Source organism: Rhipicephalus sanguineus, unplaced genomic scaffold, assembly GCF_013339695.2.
Source record: "Rhipicephalus sanguineus isolate Rsan-2018 unplaced genomic scaffold, BIME_Rsan_1.4 Seq5829, whole genome shotgun sequence".
Taxonomy (NCBI): domain Eukaryota; kingdom Metazoa; phylum Arthropoda; class Arachnida; order Ixodida; family Ixodidae; genus Rhipicephalus; species Rhipicephalus sanguineus.
The window spans coordinates 24330-47484 of NW_023615558.1; the positions used below are offsets into that span (position 1 = coordinate 24330).

Consider the following 23155-nt stretch of genomic DNA (forward strand, 5'->3'; position numbering starts at 1 on the left):
GAAAGCTAATACGCCAAGGCTGTCCACACACAACCCCAGCGATAGCAGCGTTCGCATCGCCTCTCAGGCACAGCTGCGCCTCTGGCGGCGGCCGCTGGCTCCATATGAAACTGACGCGGCAGTTTCGTGACCATAAGAAGCATTGAATGACTCTGATATCGCCGATAATTTCCCGCACAGTTTTCTCCCGGAGCCAGTCGGCGTTCGTATTTCTCTGGCTGGGCAGTTCTGCCTACCAGCGGGTTGTCAGAAGCTGACAGAAAAGATTTGTTCTGGAAGATATCTAGGAGGTTTCTGGTTATCAGACGCCAAAACGAGACGATGTGCGCTCGCCGCCACCTTTGTGAGGACTCGACAGATCGCAGTGCGGGCGCTTGGGGACTTCACTTTCGGTTGCCATTACGCCGGGCGTTATCTTTTAAAGCCCGTTCCGCCGTGCGAGATGGTGCGATTACGAGTGGCGGCGAACATACCAGCGCGTGTCTCAAGTTAAGACAGAACGCAAACTGATCAGCGCGAGTGTGCGACGTAGTATGCGATAGCCGCGAACAGCTGTCACTTTCGGGGATGCTTATCACTCTCGCGAGATATCGCATATCGTGTTGCACCGCGATTGTTACGTGCACTGCGAAGAGTTGCGCTTGTTAAGCCTTTAGAGGGGCAGCAGTTTTCTTCACGGACGGGGCGAGTCACGCGTGATCTTTTGAACGTACGTGATCGTATCCCAAATGCGTATGCTCGAGAATATCACTTCTGCTTTTCAGCAAACCTAGCCCCATATTTCCAAGCAGCAATGCAGAAAGAACCGACGCTCATGCGGCGCAAAGTTTCGCCTGCTGACATGGCGGCAGCGTTTCTTTACGTTTACGCTGGTTGTCTCAGAGTTCGATTTTGCAATATTCGGGTTGTCTCGGGATTTCAATACACGTGACCACGACGTTATTTTCGGTCAGGTCCGGAACTAGCTCGCTGACCTCTGGCGGCCAGCGAGATGCTAGGAGTTCGAAAGTCGAAGAGTCCCTCCATGTTTTTTGAGAAATAAATGTTTTTTGCCCTTGCACCTCAATATGGGCTTGTCAGCCTCAATTTTTACTGGATTCGGATCGTACATTTTCCCGGATCATACATTTATTTTCCGCGTTTTTTTTTCGGAAACGTATCAACGAGGTTCTACTTGCAGTCGCCGACCATTTATTCAGACTCGGCGGTAACTGCCAAAAAGTCTGAATAATCGAGATCCGCAAGAAAGGATTCACCAGAAAAAGGCACCTTTATTGGCCCGGTGGCTGGAAAAACTTGTCAATGCACGTCTGTACACACACACACAGACATGCACGCACACAACGCACGGACATGGACATGCAGGCACACACGCACGCGATCATGTAGGTTCATATTTCAGGCAGTGTTTTGCCATCGCTGTAGGTCGACAATAGCACTTTTACGGCCTGCGCTAAATCTGCATTTGATGGCTGTGGTGTGGGCGGCGTGTCATCATCAGAGTCACTGTCTACCTTAGTTTCTTCAGCAACAAACAAGAGAGCGAGACAAATCGCAAGATGCAGACCAGGCCTAACTGCAGAAACAACAGACAACGCAAACCCACAAACGCCACACCGAGTTGAGGGTGGCTTGGCTTGGCCTGCGGTTTGGCCAAGGTAGACATTCAATGGATACTTGACTGGCTAAAGCCGAAAGGCAACCGTTACGTGTAGCCAACAAACATAGCCTTCGACATCGGCAATTGTTATTTCTGCGTGGATTTTGATATGACCGTCAACCATAGCCAGTGCAACCTTTCAGTGCAACGAAGCAAAATTATAAGGGGTGTGCGAATATTCGAAATCTCGAATATTTTTCGAATAGTGTTTGCTAGTCGATTCGATTCGCACTAGAATTTTGCTATTCGAACTATTCAAACTTCCCAAAAAGTCAACGCCTGATTGAAAGCGACTCCTTCAGATTTTCAATATGCTTCACCTCATTACACTCTCGTATTCCGGCAAAGCTGCCTTTCAAGCTCCGTTACAGGCGAACTTTGCCAAGAGACAACGTCCGATTGGAAGTGGTCCCTAGATTTTTAATATGCTTCATCTCGTCACACCCCGGTATTGCGGCAAAGCTGCCTTTCAAGCTCTGATACTGTTAGAAATGTACTAACTCCAAGAAAACGCTGGTTCCAACTTGGAGATGAAAGATGTGGCAGAGGTGGGGGCTCAATTAATGCTGTTTTGGACCTGAAATTTGAGCAGGAAGTCCGAAAAATCGGAAGCCGAAGCTTTTTAGCATCCAAAATTTCAGGTGTTCTTATATATCGACGTCTACGAGGCAGATTTGGAACTCCGGACTTGAAGAGCACACCCTTGTCCGCCACATCAATTGGGCTTCCACAGAAGTTGAAAGAGGAGGAGAGGCTGAGGAAAGGTCATCTTTGCCTATCACGTGTAAAGTGTTGTCGGCAACACTTTGGTTGCACCAAATCATGTACATAAATAGAATTCGGCCTCTACAGTGCCTCATTCTTGACAAGACAACTATGAAACACCACCCCACCAGTGCATCATCAACCTAGCAAAAAGAAACACTTTCATGTTGCTATCTCATAAGAATATGCTTAGGAATCCTCTCCAGCTTTTTCTTCTGCAATTTCGCTTCGAAGTATTTGAAAAATATTCAAGAAATATTAGAGAAATATTCGAAAAATATTCGATTCGATTCGCACTCACACTTCAATATTCGAATTCGCTTCCCACCCAAAATTTTGCTATTCGCACAGCTCTAAATATTATTCTTAACATTGCTGACTGCTTGTCATGGCATTCGATGTTGCACTTGATCAGTCAGCTGGAGCTCAAAAAGTCAAACAGCGCACTGTGGGACGTTCGAATTTTCGGTCCCGTGGTTACATTACTTCAATGGGATGAGTGGCGGTGCCGCAAAGGTGTCCAAACGAAAGAGCATGTCTGATTTCTCAGCATCCAAATAAACGGTTGGCGACTGCATATGTAATAACTTAGGACAGCCCATATACTTGTGCAGTCATTATCAAATCACACTAAATGCAAGGAAACATGCAACACTGAAATATATGCTAACAAAAGACACACCTATCACCTGGCCCCATTCGATGTTACCTCTTTGAGATACAAGATCTCATTTTGCGATAGCCTCAGGGAAGCCATGCTGACAGTTATCCCCCAGACGACTGATTTCAGAAGCCTCAATAATCTCTTTCGTCGCCTGATTGCTGTGCTTGGCAACAACTTTAATTTCATAGAGCATTGGCTCACACCCGTAATCACGACATTGAAAACGTGGTTGCCCTTGCACGGAATTGTTGGCATATCTTTCGGTGTTCCATGCTTCCTTGCACTTAGTACGAATTGATAGTGACTGCACGAATGTATGGGTTGTGGTTTGATGTTCTTTTTTTTTAGCCAGTATTACGTATATCTCAAGCTGTTTCTCGTGCTACATCACACATGTGCGTGTATAAGTGTGTCTTTTGCCTTCGTATTAAATTCATTTGAAAGTTTGCACTTGTGTCTGTTTCACACCTGTCTCACGTTCCTAAGAGAACCGAACAAGTAACCGTACCATGAACCCCTACCGACTAGCCCACACCAGTACCCTAATAAGTGAGCTTTTATTCCTCTGCTAAGTACTAAGGATGGGCGAATAGCAAGTTTGAGGTGCGAAGCGAATTAGATGCAAACAGTGATTTGGTCGAATAATTTCTAATCGGATATGTAGTTCGAAAAGCATGTATGACATATTAAGAAAAAATTACCCTTTTTGTTATGACCTTACTAACTTGCACAATATTTTTAAGAATTCGAACTAGGCATGTATGACTGTCACTTTTTCGGTTCGAAGTGAAGTGGGAGCAACTTTGAATTCTAGTAGCAAGATTTGTATAGCAGTACGGGGCAAGTTATAACTGGTAGATTATGTTACAGTTTAAATATTACTATACTTAATGCATATAGGCCCATATAACGTACTTTTCAACTTGAAAAATAATTAATTGAGGTGAACTCCATATGTACATTTGACCTTCAGGTGTGGCTTCGCGGCAGTGCGGATTTCCTCTGGATTGGTGGTTTCACGGCATAGTACCCCCACACTGCAGTGAAACCACCTTTACAGGGGGCTATATCCGCTCGAATATACACATTTGATCATTTCGAATAATCTAAATTCGAGTCGAAGTGAATTCGAATACTGTAGCACTCGTTCGAACATTCAAAGCGCCCCAATATTGGCCCATCCCTATAAAATACCCAAGTCTACAATTGCGACTAACTGAAACGTGCCTTTTTGCTTTCTTGCTGGTAGGTTTCCTATTCCAGATGTGCGGCCGCTTCGAGAAGCTATCCGTCAGGCCTGGTGGGAGAAGAACTTAAGGCCAGACATTCTGTCGGTGGAGCTGTCGGAGCCGACACTGTCCACCACGTTTGTTGCCGACGGGAACGAAGACCTCAAGTTCGTGCTAGTCTGCAAGGAGGCTAATTGTGAGTGGCAGAGTTGCCAGTTCCTCTCGTACAGCAGACTCCCATTAAGACGAACTCGAAGGGACCGCGGTCATTTCTTCGTCTTATCAGGAGTTTGGCTTTTCAGAAGTGCCCTAAAAAAGGAGACAGGCTAACATGCCAAGTGCATCCAAATATGTTACTTGAAAACACTGAATGGAATAGACTTACAATGTAGGGGGAAGGGGGCATATGGCAAGAAGAAGCATTCATTTGGCTCAACTTGATAAAAACTATGCCTTCAAGTAGAGTATTTACACAAATGCAATGAGCACCCGATTTCGCTTGTTCAAAACAAATGATGTGCTCATGAATATATTGGTACCACATCTTAAAGATTAAACAGATTAAACTGTGGCACTCCCTGTGTTGACAGTTAGAAATAAGAAGAAAAAAGGCAGAGACAAGCACAATTTTTCTTCAAAGAATGGAAAGTTTATCGTCCTGGCAGTTCATTTCCTTCTGTGAGCCTGTTTTGCTGGCTCTAATATCACCTCTGGATATTACTCGATCGTGTTTTGATACCTTGAGAAAGTCAATACATATAAGCAGAGTTCAAGTCTGCAGGCTTTCCTTCGAGGTCTGGATATTTTCAAGTTTTCGTCCCGTAGTGACTTTTCCTGATCGACGTGCAGCTGAAGATTTCCCTTCACTCTACTCACGGTCACAAGCCTCGCGCACACGAAAAAGACACGACGCAGCTATATTCAGTGTGCAAAATAACCTTCCTTTGTCGTGTGCTATTGTAATAAGTATGGCACATTGCAATTTGCATTTCACTGGGAACAGATACGACGCGCACAGGTCCTAGGTGAACCAATGAGATCTCACCAGAAGATGTGCTTGGTCGCCATTGTGTGATGCCGATGACAATGCATCTGACCCCTCTGACGGGAGTACTAGCGCTGCAAACGGGATTTCGGTTTCGCTCTGGAGTCTAATGCACAGGCAATTTTTTTGTTCCTGTTGTTGCTTCCGTTTTGCTTCCCCCCCTCCCCCATTTCTCTTGCATTTGCCTCTATGTCCACAGTGGATGAGATAGCCCCATAGGGGCCCCAAGATAGGCCAAATATTAATGGCCAGCCTGACGGAATTCGCTATGCGTTCTGGCTGGAAAACATGATCATTCAAGTTTTAGAAGTAGGTGTTGCAGGCAAGAACTCCACCAGCAGAGTAAGTACACAGATTGCCGGAGCAGCTGCCAGTTGGAGGTTTGCATACATCGCAAATTCCGGAAGACCAGCCTTTATTTTCTTTATTTTTCCAGAAAGAATGGCTAAATCATGACGCGCTGACGTTGCGAGGAGCATGTGACATGCTGCCCACGTGCCACCACTGTGTTGCAGTGAAGCATGTCTTCCTTTTTTTACACAGGCGTGCTATAAGCTAAACACAAGATCGCGTTTTTTTTTTTTTTTTTTGAGCTGGCAACAACGAGGCTGAGGTGCATCACCTATGAATCATCAGCATTGCTACGTGGCATTGCCTTGTGGCTTCAAAGGGCCGCCATTTTCGTGGGTTTGCGGCAAAGTTGCGATTAGGGGTTGCCACATAGCACCCCAAGTTTTCGAATTAAGCATGCTGGTGCTTACTGCCGCTTCAAGTTATCCACTCAAATTTACATTACAAAATATGGGACCACAGAAATTCTTCGCATTAAGCGGGATTTTGAAATGGCCAAGTTCGAATTAACAGTTTCCTGTCCGCGGGAAAATACTACACTCAAACCTCGATATAACAAACTCGGATATAACGAATTATCGGTTATAACGAAGTAAATGAAGAATAGTCTTGTCATAGATACAGTGTTAAAAATAAACGTTTATAACGAATTTTCGGATATAACGAAGTTATTTTCGTGGCAGATGTGACTTCCGTTATAATGAGGTTTGAGTGTAGACCATTTTTGGGTACTCTAGTAAATAATTTTCTACTGCCACACAATTATTCATACTATGATATATGGTATGAAGTTGTAGGACAGAGAATGCACTTTTTTAATGATACTAAATTTAAGCAAACATTACTAAACAATTTAATGAAAAAGAACTTTAATAGGAAAAGTTTTAAAGGGACCGACAACTGATTTTTTTCGACCCAGCTTTTTACGGCGCGACAGGAGGCTTACCCTTCGTAGCGTTTGTAGCTGCATTGGTTTATCCTAAAAGCACGTAGTTATTTTATAAGCTGTATTTTTCGATCTGAAAAGCTCCAAACACGCATGAAGGCTTGCTCCAGCAACGCTGAGAATTGATAGCAATGCCGCTAGCCCTTGTTAAAGCTGTCGTTGTTCTGCTTTCGCGGGAGTTACTGTAGCTATGCTTAACCACCTTTATTTTGAGCATTCCAACCATTTTTGAAAATAGCAAGCTGTTACAATGAGATGATGTGGCTTTATACACCTTCTCGGTATTTGTACAGCGTTGTGCGCGCCTGCGACCAAGGTTGCCTGCGCCTGTGTCATGGATGGCTTTTCGCGGCATGGGATCATTACGCCAAGCGAAGGCAGCGCCACTTTGTTGCATACAACTAACGCAGGCCTATATGTACATTTTTATGGAGTAATATCTTTTAATATAAAGAAATGAACAATATTTCAGTACTAACAGAAAAGTCATCGAACGCATACACCAATCAATGGTCACGTGACCGGCTTCATCGGACCGTGTATGATTTTGCCGCCAGAGGCGCCAAAGGTCATTTTTCCCGACTTTCAATGAAGAAATAAAAATATAAATCCTCCTCTCACGAGATAAACAGGGTTGGTTTGAGTCAATGCGACGGACAATCTGTCCATCAGTGCAGTCATCTCATTTCATGTTCTGGGCAGTTGTCGGTCCCTTTAAGAAAAACGAGAACACTCTGTAAATATATCAATGCTGCTTTGCACCACGTGAACAAAAAAATTTTGGAATATACATTATGACCAAAAATGCCATATCCATTATCCGTGGTACACACGAAAGAAAATGTTAGCTCTCGTGGCTATCGTGCCACCGCGCAATGCAGTCACGTGTTGTGGTGAAGCACAGGTTTGCACAGCATCTTGCAGAAAACATTCGTTTTCTGTTCTACTTTTCATTGAACAGTATGCCTCCATGCATATTTATTAGTTTTCTTTCACATCTCGGCGATTATTTCTCATGTAAAGAACACATCGACGCCTCCAACGAAACGCCACACAGCACTACGGAGCGCAATACCTAGGTCCACTCCGGGTCATCGTCTTGCGCTAAATTCCACTCATTGAACAGCTGCTGGCAAGTGGTCCCGTCCCGCCCAACCGATATTGAGGTTGACACCCTGCAGATAAGAGCTGTGACCTTTAGAGCATGCGGAATATCTTTAGAACAGAGCGCGGCAGTGACAACTAGTTTCGGAGAGAAAAACAAAAATTACCGGCGGAACATCAATTGACGTTCCGCCGTGGAGTCATGGAACGTCAAAAATTGACGTTCTGTGGCTGTTTGACGCACTTTCGCTGTCTGTGCTGAAGTCCTATGAGTCAGAATCATCTTCAGAGTCTTCGCTGCTGCCATCATAAAAAAATTATCAATCGCACTCGTCTGAATCCGCTGAAATTTGCCGTTTACGAGAGGCAGGTGCATGTGATGTCGACACCATCTTTGAAGCTACGAGCACTCGGTCCTCTCGACTTAAGTGGCACTTGAAAGCTCCCTCCATGTCGGAAAAAGGAAATGAGAAAGCAAAACTAGAAAAATAGTTCCTGTTTTATACGATGGTTGATGGAAGCTGTACGTAAGCGCTCCTAGCGCGGCAAAATTTGATGTTGAAAGCCATCGATAACAGGCTATCCATGGGTATGGGCATGGACAGGAAAGTGTTAATAAGGTTTTACTGTACTTCGAAATTTTGGAAATTCTAAATTTTTATGGATATTTTTATTTGTATCTGTATTGAATTTGTATTATTTGTAGCAAATTAGAATACTGTAATATTCAAAGTATTCGAATGTTCGCACTGACCTGGTAGACAAGGTCAGTCCCCAAGATATTTTTTTCCTTCTATCGTTATTTCATCATGACTGTTCACCAGCAACACTGAACACTAGAGGTGTGTGAATAGTGAATTTTAGAACTGAATCGAATACGAATTAAGTAGTGATGACACTGAATCGAATACGAATAGAATACTATTCGAATAGTTTTTTAATAGTAAGGCAACGATTTTCAAAGCAGCCCTAGAATGGTAATGTAAACATTTTCTAAACAGCCCAAGAATTCCATAACATTTTATTTCAAACAAATATTCACAAGCTTTAACGCCTTGAGGGTTTTCGCCGTACATGTAGGCAGAAGCTTCCTGGTACCAAAGGGTTTTCGTCATACATGTACGGCATAGCGTTTATTCTTAAAACGCGCGCCTTTTTCGATCATTTCTCTTGCTTGGCCTGTGCTCCCACACTTCGGGAATACGTGGAATTTTTTTCATGCGCCAATGTCTCTGCGTTGTATTTTTTTTTTTTGCTTCGCAAAATGGCGCGCCGGCTATCGCTTGCGCAGCCTGAGCGTGCCCGTGGCGCGGTTGGTTGGTTTCAAATGCACGCCTTCTTCGATCATTTCACTCGCTTGGAATGTGCTGCCATGCATCGGGAATACGTGGAATTTTTTTAATGCGCCAATGTCTCAGTGTTTTTTTTTTTTTGCTTTCCAAAGAGGCGCGGCGGATTTCAGTTTTCCATCAGAACGCGCGCATTCAGTCGGGCTGGTTTCGGTTTCGTCCTTCGGGTGGTTTTCGCTTTTTGCGCCCACAAAGCTGATGGCTGTTTGGTTTCTAATCTCTCAAAGGGTGACCGCTTGTTACTCTCGTTTATTGCTCCCCGGGGCGCGATTACATCCGTTTTCGTGCGGTGCTAAATTACACAAACGACGCCTCCATGATTGCGTTTCCTGTTTTGGGGTCTCGAAAAAGCTAACTACGTTTTGTTGGCGATAAGACGAAGGATTACTGTAGCTTTTTCACTCGTTTTGCTTTCCTGGGCAGGCACACAACCACAGAGTTTTCTGCCGTGCTCTCATTGACGCAGTTTGCTTACGCTATGGAAGCTCACGTACGCTATGGAAGCTCGCGCCGGTTGCTCTGCTGCCGGTGTATGGAGCAGCGATTCTACCGATGCGGCTATTCCCCAAGTGCCGAATCAGAATTTGATTCATTGGATTATAGTTTGTCAGACGAGGATTTTTTGACGACTTCAGACTCCAATGACGATCAAGGAGTGATATCTGAAAAGTGTGCGCGGCGAGCCATACTTAAAAGACTATCACACGCTGAAAAGTTTTCAGTGTTAGAGCACGAACGTTTTTAACCGGAAAAGTACTCTGGTACGCCTATTTTTGTATGTCTGTGAGCTTTTTTATTCATAAAAACTGTTAACTTTTCTTTTAGGATTTTGCTTGATTTTACTACGAATAAACGATGTGTATGTAACAACAAAAATGATTTTTTTGTCACTGTACTGTCACGAAAAAAATTTTAGACAATTTTTTCTTAGATAGAATCGTCTGAAGAATTTATTTCAGCAAAAAAAATTGCACATTTTTGGACTGGATTTCGCGAAAAAATTCGACCCTAAAAGGGTTAACAAAGGAACAGTACGATTACTTTTAACTGTCAAAAATAATGCCATAATTAAGTAAGCTGAAACAAGCTCGTATACAGCAGCAACTGAAGCGTTTGCAATATTTTTTAACTGCAGGTATAAATGTGGCAGTGAATACAGTTTTCAAGGTAGCACTTTGTCAAGAGCTTTTAAATAAAGCTATGTATAAATATTCAAAATGAGTTTAACATCATGATGAATGTCATGATGACATGATGAAGATAGTAGATTGCTGACTCTGTCACTTCGGTGACACTGGAGTTTTAAGCAAAAGCGCCTTGATCCTGTGATCAATATAGCGTCGATAGTCTCATAAAGCCTTGTGCTGCACGCATATCAGTAATTCGCTGATTAAAACAAGAAACGTTGCCCCTCTCTGTTCCAAGGTTTCGTTCCTTTGAACATTTTTGAACGGTGCTCGTTATTCTAAAATATATTAGAAAGATATTCGGTACTTCTAATATGCACAGTTAAATTTGATATTCGAAATTTTTGAATATTCACACACCCCTACTGAACACCTGCTGCCATAGTTCATTTGCTCATGGCATTGTGCTGCTGTGTGCAAGTTAAGGGTATTACTGTAACTACTTCGTAGGCACATTGGTGCTTGCTAAACAACATGATATTGCAGTGCAAGAATTTCCACACGACGACGTCATGTTGTTCTGCTATATAGAGCTTTGTTTCCATGAAATGGTCAGCATAACATGTTGGCTTTTTTTTTAAGTTGTACTGCTTCGATCAGTGCCATATTTCCTCACTCGTAACCCACTTCTGCATGTAATCTGCACCCCAAACTGCAGCCCACGCAAATTAAAAAAAAAAAAAATCGGTGTATTGTTGTGAACCCACTTTCCTTGCATTGTCCTGAAGCCTTCTTGCAGGCTGAAATTCATGTATAACCTGCACCCCAACTGTAGCTCTGAATTTTCTGTGTGAGTTACAAGTGAGAAAATGTGGCATATTTGTCATCCCTCGCAGTGTTTTACAAGGAGTCCCAGCTTGCAAAGCCAGTGCCATTCGGAAGGGTGTTTCGAGACCCCAGTGTCAAAGAGGAGGGCTTTGACTTGCCGAGGTAAGTGTTTCTCTTTTCATTGTTGCCTTTGCTGTAAATTTTTGCATGATAGATAGCCCTGCACATATCCACAATGAGTTTTGGAATGTCAACTTTCGCTGGGTGTGTGCTAAAAAAATAGTAAGAATGTTAAAAGGACATGCATTCTACTCATAAATCCATGGCTGGTTGTCCTTGTAAACAAATAGAAAATGCAAGTTTGTATACAGTCGCCGACCGTTTATTCGGACTTGGCGGGAACTGCCGAAAATTCCGAATAATCGAGAGTCTGGAAAAACGAATTCACCAGAAAAAAGGCACCTTATTGGCCCAGTGGCCGTAAAAACTTGCCATTGCACATCTGCATACAAGCATGCTCACGCATGGACTGAGTCGGCCTGTATTTCAGCCAGTGTTTGGCCATCGCTGTATGTTGTCAATAGCACTGTTGCGGTCTGCACTAAATCCGCATTTGATAACTGTGGTGTAGGCGCCGCGTCATAGTCGGAGTCGCTGTCCACCTGCGCTGGTTTTTAAAGACCTGACAGACGGTCTCATCATCGTCCAACTTGATGAGAATTGAGGTCCGTCGCCTTCCACCTGGCGAAAAATCGCTGCTTTTTTCGCCATCGTCAGTGTCTTCTGGTTGCTGCATTTCTTCATTATTACCAACGGCGCAGATGGAACGGGTGGTGTGGGAGCCATTTTCAGCAGATCGGGCTTCGCACGCCCAGCAAAAAACCAGAGAGCGAGACACAAAGCGCGAGATGCAGACTAGGTCTCGTCGCAGAGACAGCTGACATTGCAAACCCTCAAACGCCAAATGGGAACAACGTCGGGCTAGTTGGTGCTGCAGCGCTCGTGGTGTAGTCGGAGAACATCTATAGCCACTTGTGTAGTTCTCTCTTTGTCTGTGTCGTACGCGCGGTCATTCTCACATGCCACCCGAGCTGACTCTTGAGTGTCGCTTGGCTTGGCCTGCGGTTTGGCTGTGGTAGCCATTGAATGGATACTCAACTGACTAAAGCTGAAAGGCGTCCATTGCGTGTAGCCAACAAACATAGCCTTCGAAATCGGCAATTGTGATTTCTGCACTGGATTTTTACGCTGGCACGACCTCCAGCCATAGCCAGTGCAAACATTCAGTGCTGGCAACCTAGCAAAAATATTGTAAACATCGCTGGCAGCTTGTCGTGGCATTCGATGTTGCATTCGATCAGCCAGCCAGAGTCCGAAAAATGAAATGGCGCACTATGGGGCATCCAAATTTCCTACCGAGAGTTTGCATTACTTCGATGGGATGAGTGGCGATCCCACGAAGGTGTGTGAATAAATGAGCATGTTCGAATTTTCAATGTCCGAAAAAACGGTTAGTGACTGTAGTGGACTCTGGTTAAACAAAACCAGAAGGGACAGGTAAAGTATGTTACATTTAATGGGAGATTGTTCACTGAGATTGATGTGTAGGTGTCGAGCGGTCTAATTCAAGTTCAAGTGATCTTTGTTTACCAAAATTCTATGGTACTTCCACTTAAGTGAGCTGTTCGCCGCAGTGAATGTCTTGTGTTGTTGGCTGACTAGTAGAGAACCGGAAGAGCTGATTAGTCGCACTCATTGCCTCGTGTGACTCTTTAAATTGTCCTCTTTTGTTTACTGTCAACTTTGTCATCTCTGGCGCCACTCTCGGCAGCTCTGTAAGTGTGTTAATCCGAAGTCCCTCCCACTGCGGCCTGCCTCGTAATAGTATTGTGGTTTCTGGCACTTAAAACGCCCACAGTTGATTTTAAATTTTTCGCAAGTTGCGCATTATAGAGCTAAGCAGTCTTCTAGCATCATTTAGCATTTTTTTTTGCCACCTGTAAAACCGGCGTCACATGGCCACTTTAGTTTGTGATCGGGCCCAATCCGGATCCAATTTCTCTGTTGCGATTGGCTACATTCTGCAAGTTGGGGAGTGGAGGCAATTGGGGCCTAGAAATGCAATCCCAAACAGACTTGATCATGATCGAAAGCGCACTTGGTATTAGAAATGAAATGGGAAGTCATAGGTATCACATCGTATGATGATCATTTCTTTCATTGTTAGCCTGGAGATCTCCATCAGTCCGAGCAACGAACCTTCGCCACTGGAGACAGAACTGTGCGAGGAAAGCATGATGCCATCTGTGATGTACGAGACGCTGCGGGTGCCTCCGCAGAATGCCCCTGACTGCCCCTTCACCGTCCACTGCCTCTGCTACGAGTCAAACGAGATCAGCCCACCACGCACAACACGACTACAAGAGCAGGGGACCCAAGAAGGCGCCAAGAGTGACAAGGTACGCAATGTAATCCAGCCATTTTCCCCATACCCGCAAACTCTCCATATTTCTGAGCAGTCCTCCTGATTGTACAGGCGTGGCCGTGAATCTCCCGATGAACAGCGACCCGAAATGAAAACAACAAATGACAATGGTTCTGAAAATTTTCTGGCCTTGAAGAACCAGAACATTTTGCCACGGGACCTTCCCCCCACCCACTGATGTTAGGGGAGGCGAGGCCGGCACATTTGCGTGTGGCCTTGGTTATTTACGGCTTGGCACGTTATTTTTGTCTCGATGACAAACTCGCAGTGGCGTCACACTGCAGTGCATGCAAAGCTAGCTTCGCCGTCGTACAATGTTATGCAGTGTAGCATACTAACTGTACGAAAAGGCTACTGTATTTTGCAGGTCATAGGAGATTTTGTTCTGCGTGCCTGTGTAATTACACATGCGCGCACTATAATCATGAGCACCGGTATGATCGGCAGCCTGTGAAAGTTTTACCGTACTCATTCAGAGCTGTGTGTGATGCTACTAGGGTCTTGAGAAGCAGGAAATAAAAACGTGTGCATTTTATTTTGTCCTTGCCTCCCTTGTTTCGCAAATCTCCCGATTTCAGAGGTCCCCTAGGTTGGCATATATGCTTCCCTGTCTGGGAAACCACAGTGGTGGTCAAGCAGTGTCTGTCTCTAATGTGGGAGGTACTGGGTGCGACTGCCGGTGCTGCCGAGCATCCACTGGATTCTGTAATGGGTAGAGAGGTAATCCGGCCTGGCACTCAGTGTTGTGGGCACTCGTTTCTTGAGAAGGTGGCCTCTCTTTTCTGCTCTCTTCTTTCATCCCCTCCACCCCCCCCTGATGCTGCACTGTGCTCTCTTATGAGTTGCAGAAATAAGCGTCCTTCCTGTCTCTAAACCACTGCTTCATTTGTGGGAAATTAAAGCAATCCTAATCTGGTAATAAAACCTCGTTGACACATTCATGTTCAATAAAACTTTGCCTGCTAGTGACAGCAAATGTTAGTTCCCATTGAAGGCCACTATGACTGAATGAATGTATATAAAGTCATGATGAAAAGAGTAGTGTTCACTTTTGTGGTGGTGCGTGACAGAGTAAGTGTTACGGATATAGCAAATTATTGCTCTTTCCATATTTGTAGCCCGAGAAACTATACTAAATGGCCAGGTGTCTCTCATAAAAGCAGCACCTCATCAGAATTGCAAAAACAAACAAGAAAGAAAAAAAGGCGCAGCCCTTACATGAGTCTATACAGTACACTAGGGGAAATTGTGTGTGCTTCAACACATCAGTTGTGTGAGGGCGTTAGCATTTGGGGCTTATTTGGCCGCCAGCCCGATGAGGTCCTTGTGCGGGGGCTGAAAGCTTTTGCCCTGCAGTCTTAAAGTTCTACTTGTATGATCGAGAGAGAACCGCTCATAAAACAAAAAGTCACAGTTTCCCCGCAAGGGCGAAGCAGTGAATGCGATATCAAGAAACCAATGCTATACGAAGTGAGGCTCGCCAGTGGATACTCTCAGTTTGAACAGCGCTCCTGTTGCAAAGGCGGCCGAAGCAGCGAAGGAAACTAGCGTGCTTCAAGTGTCAAGCTGTGACACTTGATAGTTCGCGCTCATCGTCTGTTTGTTCGTTTAGCGGTGTCCCTTGAACTCGAGTGACTTTCGTACGCTCCGTAACATGAGCGCGGACACCACGGTGAAAGCTTGAAACAACCCTCTTCCCCTCACCACAAGAAAACCGCGCGAGCAGACAGCGGAAGCGCAAGGTTCTCCCTGCGCAAATATAAGAAGCGAGCGAGCTCGCCGACGACTTAAATGCGCCCGTCGTGCTCCTAGCGCCATCTCGCTGGTAATGAAGAAACGCTTATAAGCGCCGGCCGTCTCTGAGTCCGTCCAGCGGTAAAGGGTGTGTATATAACGCTCGCCGTTAGCTACGTGGAGGATCTGTGTTTCGTGGCGTAGCGGTTAGTGCCACTCGCTGCGGAGCAAGAGGTCCCTGGTTCGATTCCACGCTTCGAAAGCATTTTTCTGAATTGTTTTTCTTTGGGGCTTTTATATATATATACATACCTATACATATACGGTGCATGACGGCGACGGCGACGGCAAAATTTAGCCGAGACTGTCCATATAATTGCTATCGCAATAAAAGGACATGGTACACATTGTAGTGTAGCTAGTGAACACGCAGACATTTATGAGCACTTTTTACACAATGGCAAGCCCGCCAGCTGAATCTTGTATATAGCTACATAACATGACAAATAACCTAATAGAATGCCAATATTATAGGGATGGGTGATTGTTCGAGCACTTTGAATGTTCGAATGAATATTACTGTATTCGAATTCACTTTGATGTGAATTTGAATTATTTGAAATTTCTAGGTATTCAAAATGAACGATAGTATATGTATATTTGACCTCATGTAAACCCCTCCCCCTTCCTGTAAAGATGGTTTCACAGCATTGAGGGGGTACTATGTCATGAAACCACCCACCCAGGGGAAATCTGCCCTGCCACAAAGCCACACTTCGAAGTGAAAGGTGCATATGTACCTTCATCTCAATTACTTTTAAAGTTGAAAACTCTTATGCAGGCTTATACGTTCTTAGTATAGCAAATTTTAAAATATAACGTATTGTACCACTTATAGCTTGCACCCTACAGCTATTTCAAAACTTACTGCTCCACTTCACTTTGGACCAAAAAAGTGATATTCGCACATGCCTAGTTCCAATTCTTAAAAATATTGTGCAAGTTAGTTGGGTCATGACAAAAATGCTCATTTTCTTTACAATATGTGATACATACTATTCGAACTATTCTATTCGAAATTATTCAACCATATCACTGTTCGCTTCAAACCTCAAGTTTACTATTCGCCCATCCCTACAATATAACTTGCACAAAGAACATAACAGACACAATGTACCATGAATGTGGCATTGCCGACGTCGACTCGCCACGGGAGGTCCACGGGACCAAGCCGCAGAATCTTTCCTGTGGACCTCCCATGAGAGGTGACCGTTCACGAGCAATGCCAAGCCCCGAAGAAGCACTTGGCTCCTCATGACCCCATGTAACTTCTCTCCCAAGGTGGCACCACTGGTGCCACCACGGCAGCACAGCGTCAACTCTCGCTCGGTGGCGACTAAGGTAACTACGTTAACTACAACGCGCGGGCGCCACGGGTCGAGAACTTTACAGGAGGTGCGAGCACCCCCGCAAGTGTTTGGCCCGAGTGTTTCCCGAAGGCACATTGCGTCGCCAATGTGCGTGCAACGAGTGGTACAAATCACTGCCATGTTGCCGCCTTCGTCTCACAGATGGTGCAGCCCAGCGACAAGGCGACGCTGCGCACCTTCATCGACAAGACTGCAAGCAACTGCCGCATCCAACTAGAGTTTCTGCTGCCCTCGGTGGAGCTGACTATGCCTGACAAGCGGTTCTACGAAATCATCTACAACAGGTGAGGAGAGTGGGTGACGTATTGTGTTGGTAAATTGGTGACGCAAGGAAGGAAGGAAGGTAGTCGTCATTTTAACACAAATTGAATCTGCAAGTCGTGTGTAAATGATGTGGTCGTGGAGAATCCGCAACGTTATCCGCCCCTGCAAGCTACAAGATCGCGTACTTCTTTCACAGCTTAGCCTTGGTGTTGCGGAATTCTGTAAAGATTGGGAAGCTTCATTACATTGCCAGTTTCGCATGCCGTGTCTTTACCTGTGTCACACAGGCACTTTTGATCATGATTGGGCCAGAGAGACCTAGACTCAGTTGGTCGACCTAGACGATTGGGCTTATTCGGATCAGTGTAGCAGCCCCTGATTCAGGTGTAGCCTAATCTGGATCAGCCCTGATTGCGATCACAGGTGCCTTCGTGACACTGGTATTACCGGATGTGGTGTGATCCGGCTGAGGTTCCTGTATGCAGTAAACTCTTGTTAAACTGAACCTGAAGGGACGAGGAAGATGTGTTCCATTTAACAGGAGTTTCATTTACCGAGAGATGAACAGGGGTGCAGAATTCAAGTGTAAAACCAATCGCATAAGAAATAGACAGTGGTTCTATTTAAAGCAGTTTCATTTTGAGATATTTCCATTTACTGAGAGTCTACTGTACTTCCTCGGTTCCAGGCTGTCAAGTGGTTCTTTTCATGGTTTGGTTTAGTTACTCAGTTCTTTTCTCAAAGGCCTGGCTGTTTCCATAAGTGCTTTCATCATGGTTTTGCGTGAAGTCCTCATATTGGCTGCACCTGCACACGGTGATATAGTGGTTATGGTGCTCAACCGCTGACCCACGAAATCGAATCCTGGCCATGGCAGCCACATTTTGATGGAAGCAAAATGCTAGAGGCTGGTGTACTTAGATTCAAGTGCACGTTAAAGAACCCCAGGTGGTCAAAGTTTCCGGAGCCCTCCACTACGGTGTCTCGTAATCATATCGTGGTTTTGGGACTTAAAACCCTGGCAGTTATTATATTATCACTGTACTTTCTCCGTATGGAAGATTAAAATGGGGATCCCAGCAATGTGAGTGACGAAATTGTAATAAGTGCATGCTTGGCCATTGCTGTGTGAACTGGTGTGTGTTGCGCCATACCTTACTGATATTACGAAATGTGATGTGTATACCAATTAGCCTATACCAAAAGTACAGTCGAAGTCAGTGATAAACTTTTGAAAAGTTGAGGTTTGTGTGTTCCAGCAGTAAAAACTACCTTGCGAGTTCCCAGAGTAGGTAAAAATTTTGCCGAATGCTGTCATTCGTAATGACCATTGCCCTGAAATACACGACTGTCTCGGGTCTGTACCGCATTCTATGTAATACAAGCTACTGTGCCTCACGTTCCACGACTGCTGTGATATGTATAACAGTTAGATGAAATGTAAGTTTTATTTATTTTATTTATTTTCAATACTGTCAACCCCAGTCATGGAGTCATTACAGAGGGCATATTGTACATTGTATTCATTCATAACGAGCAAACAATAACATTCCAAGTAGCATACGGGTTCACTTACACTATTGGTAAACAACAACAAAATACAAGGAACAATGAATTCTCTACACAATGAAAAACAAGGCGATATTCGTACCAAAATTTGTTATACACTGTTATAAAAATATACAGATATTTAGCGCATCTTTAATATCGGCACAACCATCACTATCTACAAGTCCGTCCAGCAAACCATTCTGCATTTTATTTGCGCAAGGAAAAAAAGACTGAAACGAGAGGCATCAACTTGAAACGCGCCAAATTTTTCGGTATGCATATCAGAGAGCAGGACAAATGACGGTGACAGAAAAAAAAAAAGGAATCTGGCTGACATGGACTTTTTTTCTTTAGGCTTACCATGGACTTGGTCCTGTGGGAGCCGGTCGTCTCTAGGCTAGTGGCAAGCGGTGACTGCTCGATCATTGCCTCCGGCGGTGATGGGGCTTCGTTCTATCCCGACATACGTGCCCCCGGCCAGCTTGTCCAGCAAAGCTCCATGTTCCAGGAGTTCCACATGTGCCGGTCGGGAAACATGCTCGGTGAGTAGCTGTCGGGAAACATGCTTGGTGAGTAGTGAGCAGAGGGTGTTGCGCGAGTTCTATGTACAGTACTCACGGATTCAAACAAGACACCAAATTTTTTAGTATCACGACTGGCATGCACAATTTCTCAAGATAACCATGCCCTGTCGCAACAAATTTGGTCTAAAGATAATGTTGGCTCTGGTCTACACGTTTGAGGCGAAATTATGCCGATATGACCCGAACTGAAGACGGTGGAAACGAAAGTATGTGCGTCGCATAGCCCTAAATTGTCCTGCTTCAGTCCGTGAGTACTGTACCTATATCTAGGCCCAGAAAAAATGAAGGCACCAAGACAAAATGCACGCTAAAGGGGTGCGTAGGCCCAGTAATAGTAGAGGCGCAGTCTAAATGAAGGCAGTCCTCCACTGTGGTGTGCATCATATTTAAATTGTGGGTTTAAATTGTGTGCATCGTATTTAAAATGGCACGTGAAACCTGAGAATCAGTTAATGAAGCAGTTGGGTTAAGTCATGCTTGTTAAATGGATTTTCAAATGCAAAACTACCGGTACGCGATTTGTTTCGGGGTTTTCAATCTTCATGGTTCTGTATGTACTACATGATGCCAAGCAAGCACCACCCACCATCTATGATGAAATCGGAAAACCCAAGAAAGGGGTAAAGGGCATTTTACAGGTAGATCACTTGCTTGGCATTTTATGTTAGACATATTGAGTGTTGAGTTGTATGGCCTTGCTGAGCAACTGCGATTTCACCTTACTTGCTTTTAATCATGGTGCATCTCATGGTGTGCATCTGTCGTTCTTATGGTTTAGGCTTAGGTGGGAAGGTTCATCTTCATTTCCCAGGTCAGCTGTGCATTGTAGTTTCAGTCACCTCCTTCCCTTGAGGCCCCAAATTACAGGCCCCAAGACATGTGAAATGAGAATGAATTTTCTTGCATAAGCTGCTCAGCAACAACTATTGCATATTTAAAAATATAAGCTGTGCATGTTCATTGAAACGAGGCAAACTGTGTGAAAATGTTTTCACTGTTTAGGTAGTTATTGCCACTGAATTATGGGGCGGATTCACTCATGTGTAACGTGCATGCCTGCATCTCCAAAAAGTCTGAAACATCTAAAACTCCACTTTGTAGAAGTTCTGTTGCCACAAACGTCTACAAAAGCACGGCTACTCATGCTGTTCTGTTTGCCTGTGCTGCTTACTTTTCTCAGAGTCTGACAACGAGTCCGATGACGCACCGTCGATGTTTCACTCGGTGTATGACAACCAGAGGCGGTCGACGATGATCCGTCCCGACCGTTCCCACCTCCAAACGAGGGTCGCACCCTGTCGGAGTTGGCAGACGCAGCTCGTCATCAACGTTCACATCACTAATGGCACTGCCACCCTCAGGACGCCTCTGCGGGTGAGTGTGGCATTGCTGTTGTCGGCTGTGATTCAACAATAACTGTGCCACACGGGCACAGAAAATGAAATTCACTTCCTTATGCATTAAGAATTAATGTGATTTGCATGGTGCCACGTTTGATCGCCGTTCGGCTCTGGATGTTGCGTACAGCTAGAGAGGTAGCCGAAGCGTTTTTCATCGCACGGTTCAAAGATAAGTGCATAAGCTACCCATCTTTATCCCTGTCGGATAAAGAAATAGATTTGCTGGTCTCAGGGCTGTGACTGGGAAAGTGAGAATTTTTGTTTTTGCTGTTGGATGGAGTCACTGCGCATGACCAATTGTTTGTTTGTATGTATATATATGTGTGTTTCCGAAAAAATAAACGTCAGTTGAAAGTTAGCGCCTGTATCGTCTTCTTGCCTGTGTCTCTGCGTTTGTTGCGCTATTGCACTATGAATTCCTACCAACTAGCTCGGCTTTCCGTACTACAGCATATAGCTTTAGCATGTCTGGTATTCTGGTTTACGTAAGGGAGTTAGTGGACTAACGAGTTACGGGATGATCGTTAGAGCATATTGTGAAGCTTCGTTTAACCACAACTACGGACACATTTCTTTCTCTCTCTCTCTTTTTGTGATGAGTGTTTTTGTTCAAAACAGGTGTCAAAAGGCAGTGTGCTGCGAAATGAAGTAGCACACGTTTTGTTATGGAAATAATAACTATGTTTGTACGTTAGGGCTCTGTGCCACCACATGGGTAACCACATCAGCTGTTCACGTGTTTGCCACCACCAACCTGGCATGTTCCGTTAATGCCCAGAAATTTGCAGGCCAGCTAAAGCTCTCAAATATTTTTTTTATAGTTTCTTTGTAATTAGTCCCTGTCGTGGTGCCGTCAACGCAGGATTCGGATGGCAAGGTCATGTCCAAGTACCACGGTCACCTGCGCGTTGCTGTCAAGGATGCACAGCTGTTTGTGAGCAGCAGTCACCGCGGCGACCCAGACGTCAACTACATCGTCTTCAACGCGGGCACGGCCAGTCTTCACCACCAAGGTGAGGAAAGTGGAGCTTGGTTAGTCCCACAAAGCCAAGCGCGATTCTATAGAAAATTTTCAAAGGATTTGCTCACGTTTGCTCTTGGCCATGGAGATTATACTCCTTGCAAGAAACTCTAGACAAAACCAAAATTGAGCGGAAATTAATAACATGGTATTTGGTTTGCTGAATTATGCACAGCTGAATACTCCTCCAATGTATAAGAATCAATCATTACTGCAGTCTTTATGCTATGGTTTACACCGCGAGTTTACCGCACTTGTTGGAATTTTTAGCCTCAAATTCGGTGCAGTAAAAATTGATACAGTTTAACATTGTGGGATTTCGTTGTTCCAGTTGTCGTAACACTACAATTTTTACATAACGTGTACTCTTACTTTTCTTTTTGGGGGGGGGGGGTCAACTTACATTCTGGTAGACTTGCAATCATGTAAATATGATACTTCCTGCACTAAGTTTATTAAGTGCTGTTTGCTGTTTTACTGTGTAGCTTTACAGAAAATCTATGTGGCCTGTGAAATGGGAATGCATATCAACCACGGAAAGCTTCATTATCTTTCGGTGTCAAAAGCACATTAGCCTGGAAGGTGGGCAATGGGTGTTTGTTCTCCAGAGTTAAACAGAGATTGTGCAGGTGGCCATATGCCCTCGTACCGTGCATTCGAAGTTCATTCTATTAGGAATGCATCTCAAATGCACACCTGAGCCTCTTATCTAAACGTAGTGCATTCCATTAGGAATGCGCTTCGTTCAGGTAAGGAGCTAATGGTGGTCATGGTATCTGCAACTGCAAACACCTGTGGCGTTTCTGTGTTGACATGTCTCCGTGTTCTCCCTGAAGCAGCGCATGTGCACATGCTTGCATGTTTTGTTTTTGTTTTATTTTTCCTTGAGGAAACGTGCATAAATTGAGCATGTGTACTCTTAACTCTTTCAAGCACAGAAGTTGGCTTTGCTTTAAATTTTGAATTTTAATGCAGAAATTATGATAAAAGGTCACAAATGTCATTGCACGCACGAAAAAAAAATTACGACTTGTAACAAAGTTCCCAGGAGGTGGTCACCGCTGATGACCACCGGGCCGGAAGGGTCTATGCTTTGTACATATGTAACAACTGGTTATTTTCAATGTAGCAGCACACTTTGCGCTTTGCGCAGAGGGAGTCACTTCTTGTGGAATTCCAAAAAACAGTTTTTTCCTTTCCGAAGGCAGAGTGGCACGTTGCATGTTTGACACTTCCAAATTGTTCGAGATGGGCGTGCCTTTGTGCTACAGTTCGTGCATCTTCGTGGTGGACACCTTGTTGGCTGATGATTGGACGCTGTTGCACGGATGGCTAAGTCCACAAAGGGTTTGAATTTCTTTAGTTTGGCCCCTGCGCCAACACACGACTTAACGTTTATCTGTAGGATCTACAGTCAAACCTCGATATATCGAACACGGACATATCGAATTATTGCCTATATCGAACGGTTCCTATATCACGTGGGAAATCGCATGCATTTTTAATTTTTTTTTCGAACGAAGTTTGACATATAAATGGATATATCTCGGCCACCCCAAACCGCCGCGCTCCGTACAGGCGGCGAGCTTTCCCGCCACGCTCCGTTGACAGGCTGCGC

General features: G+C 44.6%; 1 protein-coding gene across 1 annotated transcript; it reads left to right on the forward strand.

Moving 5' to 3' along the window:
• Positions 1-1353: 1353 nt before the first annotated feature.
• LOC119377847 (autophagy-related protein 2 homolog A) lies at positions 1354-21529 on the forward strand (the record flags this gene model as incomplete). Its single annotated transcript, XM_037647146.2, has 8 exons — positions 1354-1385; positions 4339-4514; positions 11137-11230; positions 13296-13527; positions 16859-17001; positions 18887-19074; positions 20297-20490; positions 21379-21529. Coding segments are annotated over exons 1-8 (1210 nt in total), but the record flags the coding sequence as incomplete, so codon positions are not given.
• Positions 21530-23155: the final 1626 nt, after the last annotated feature.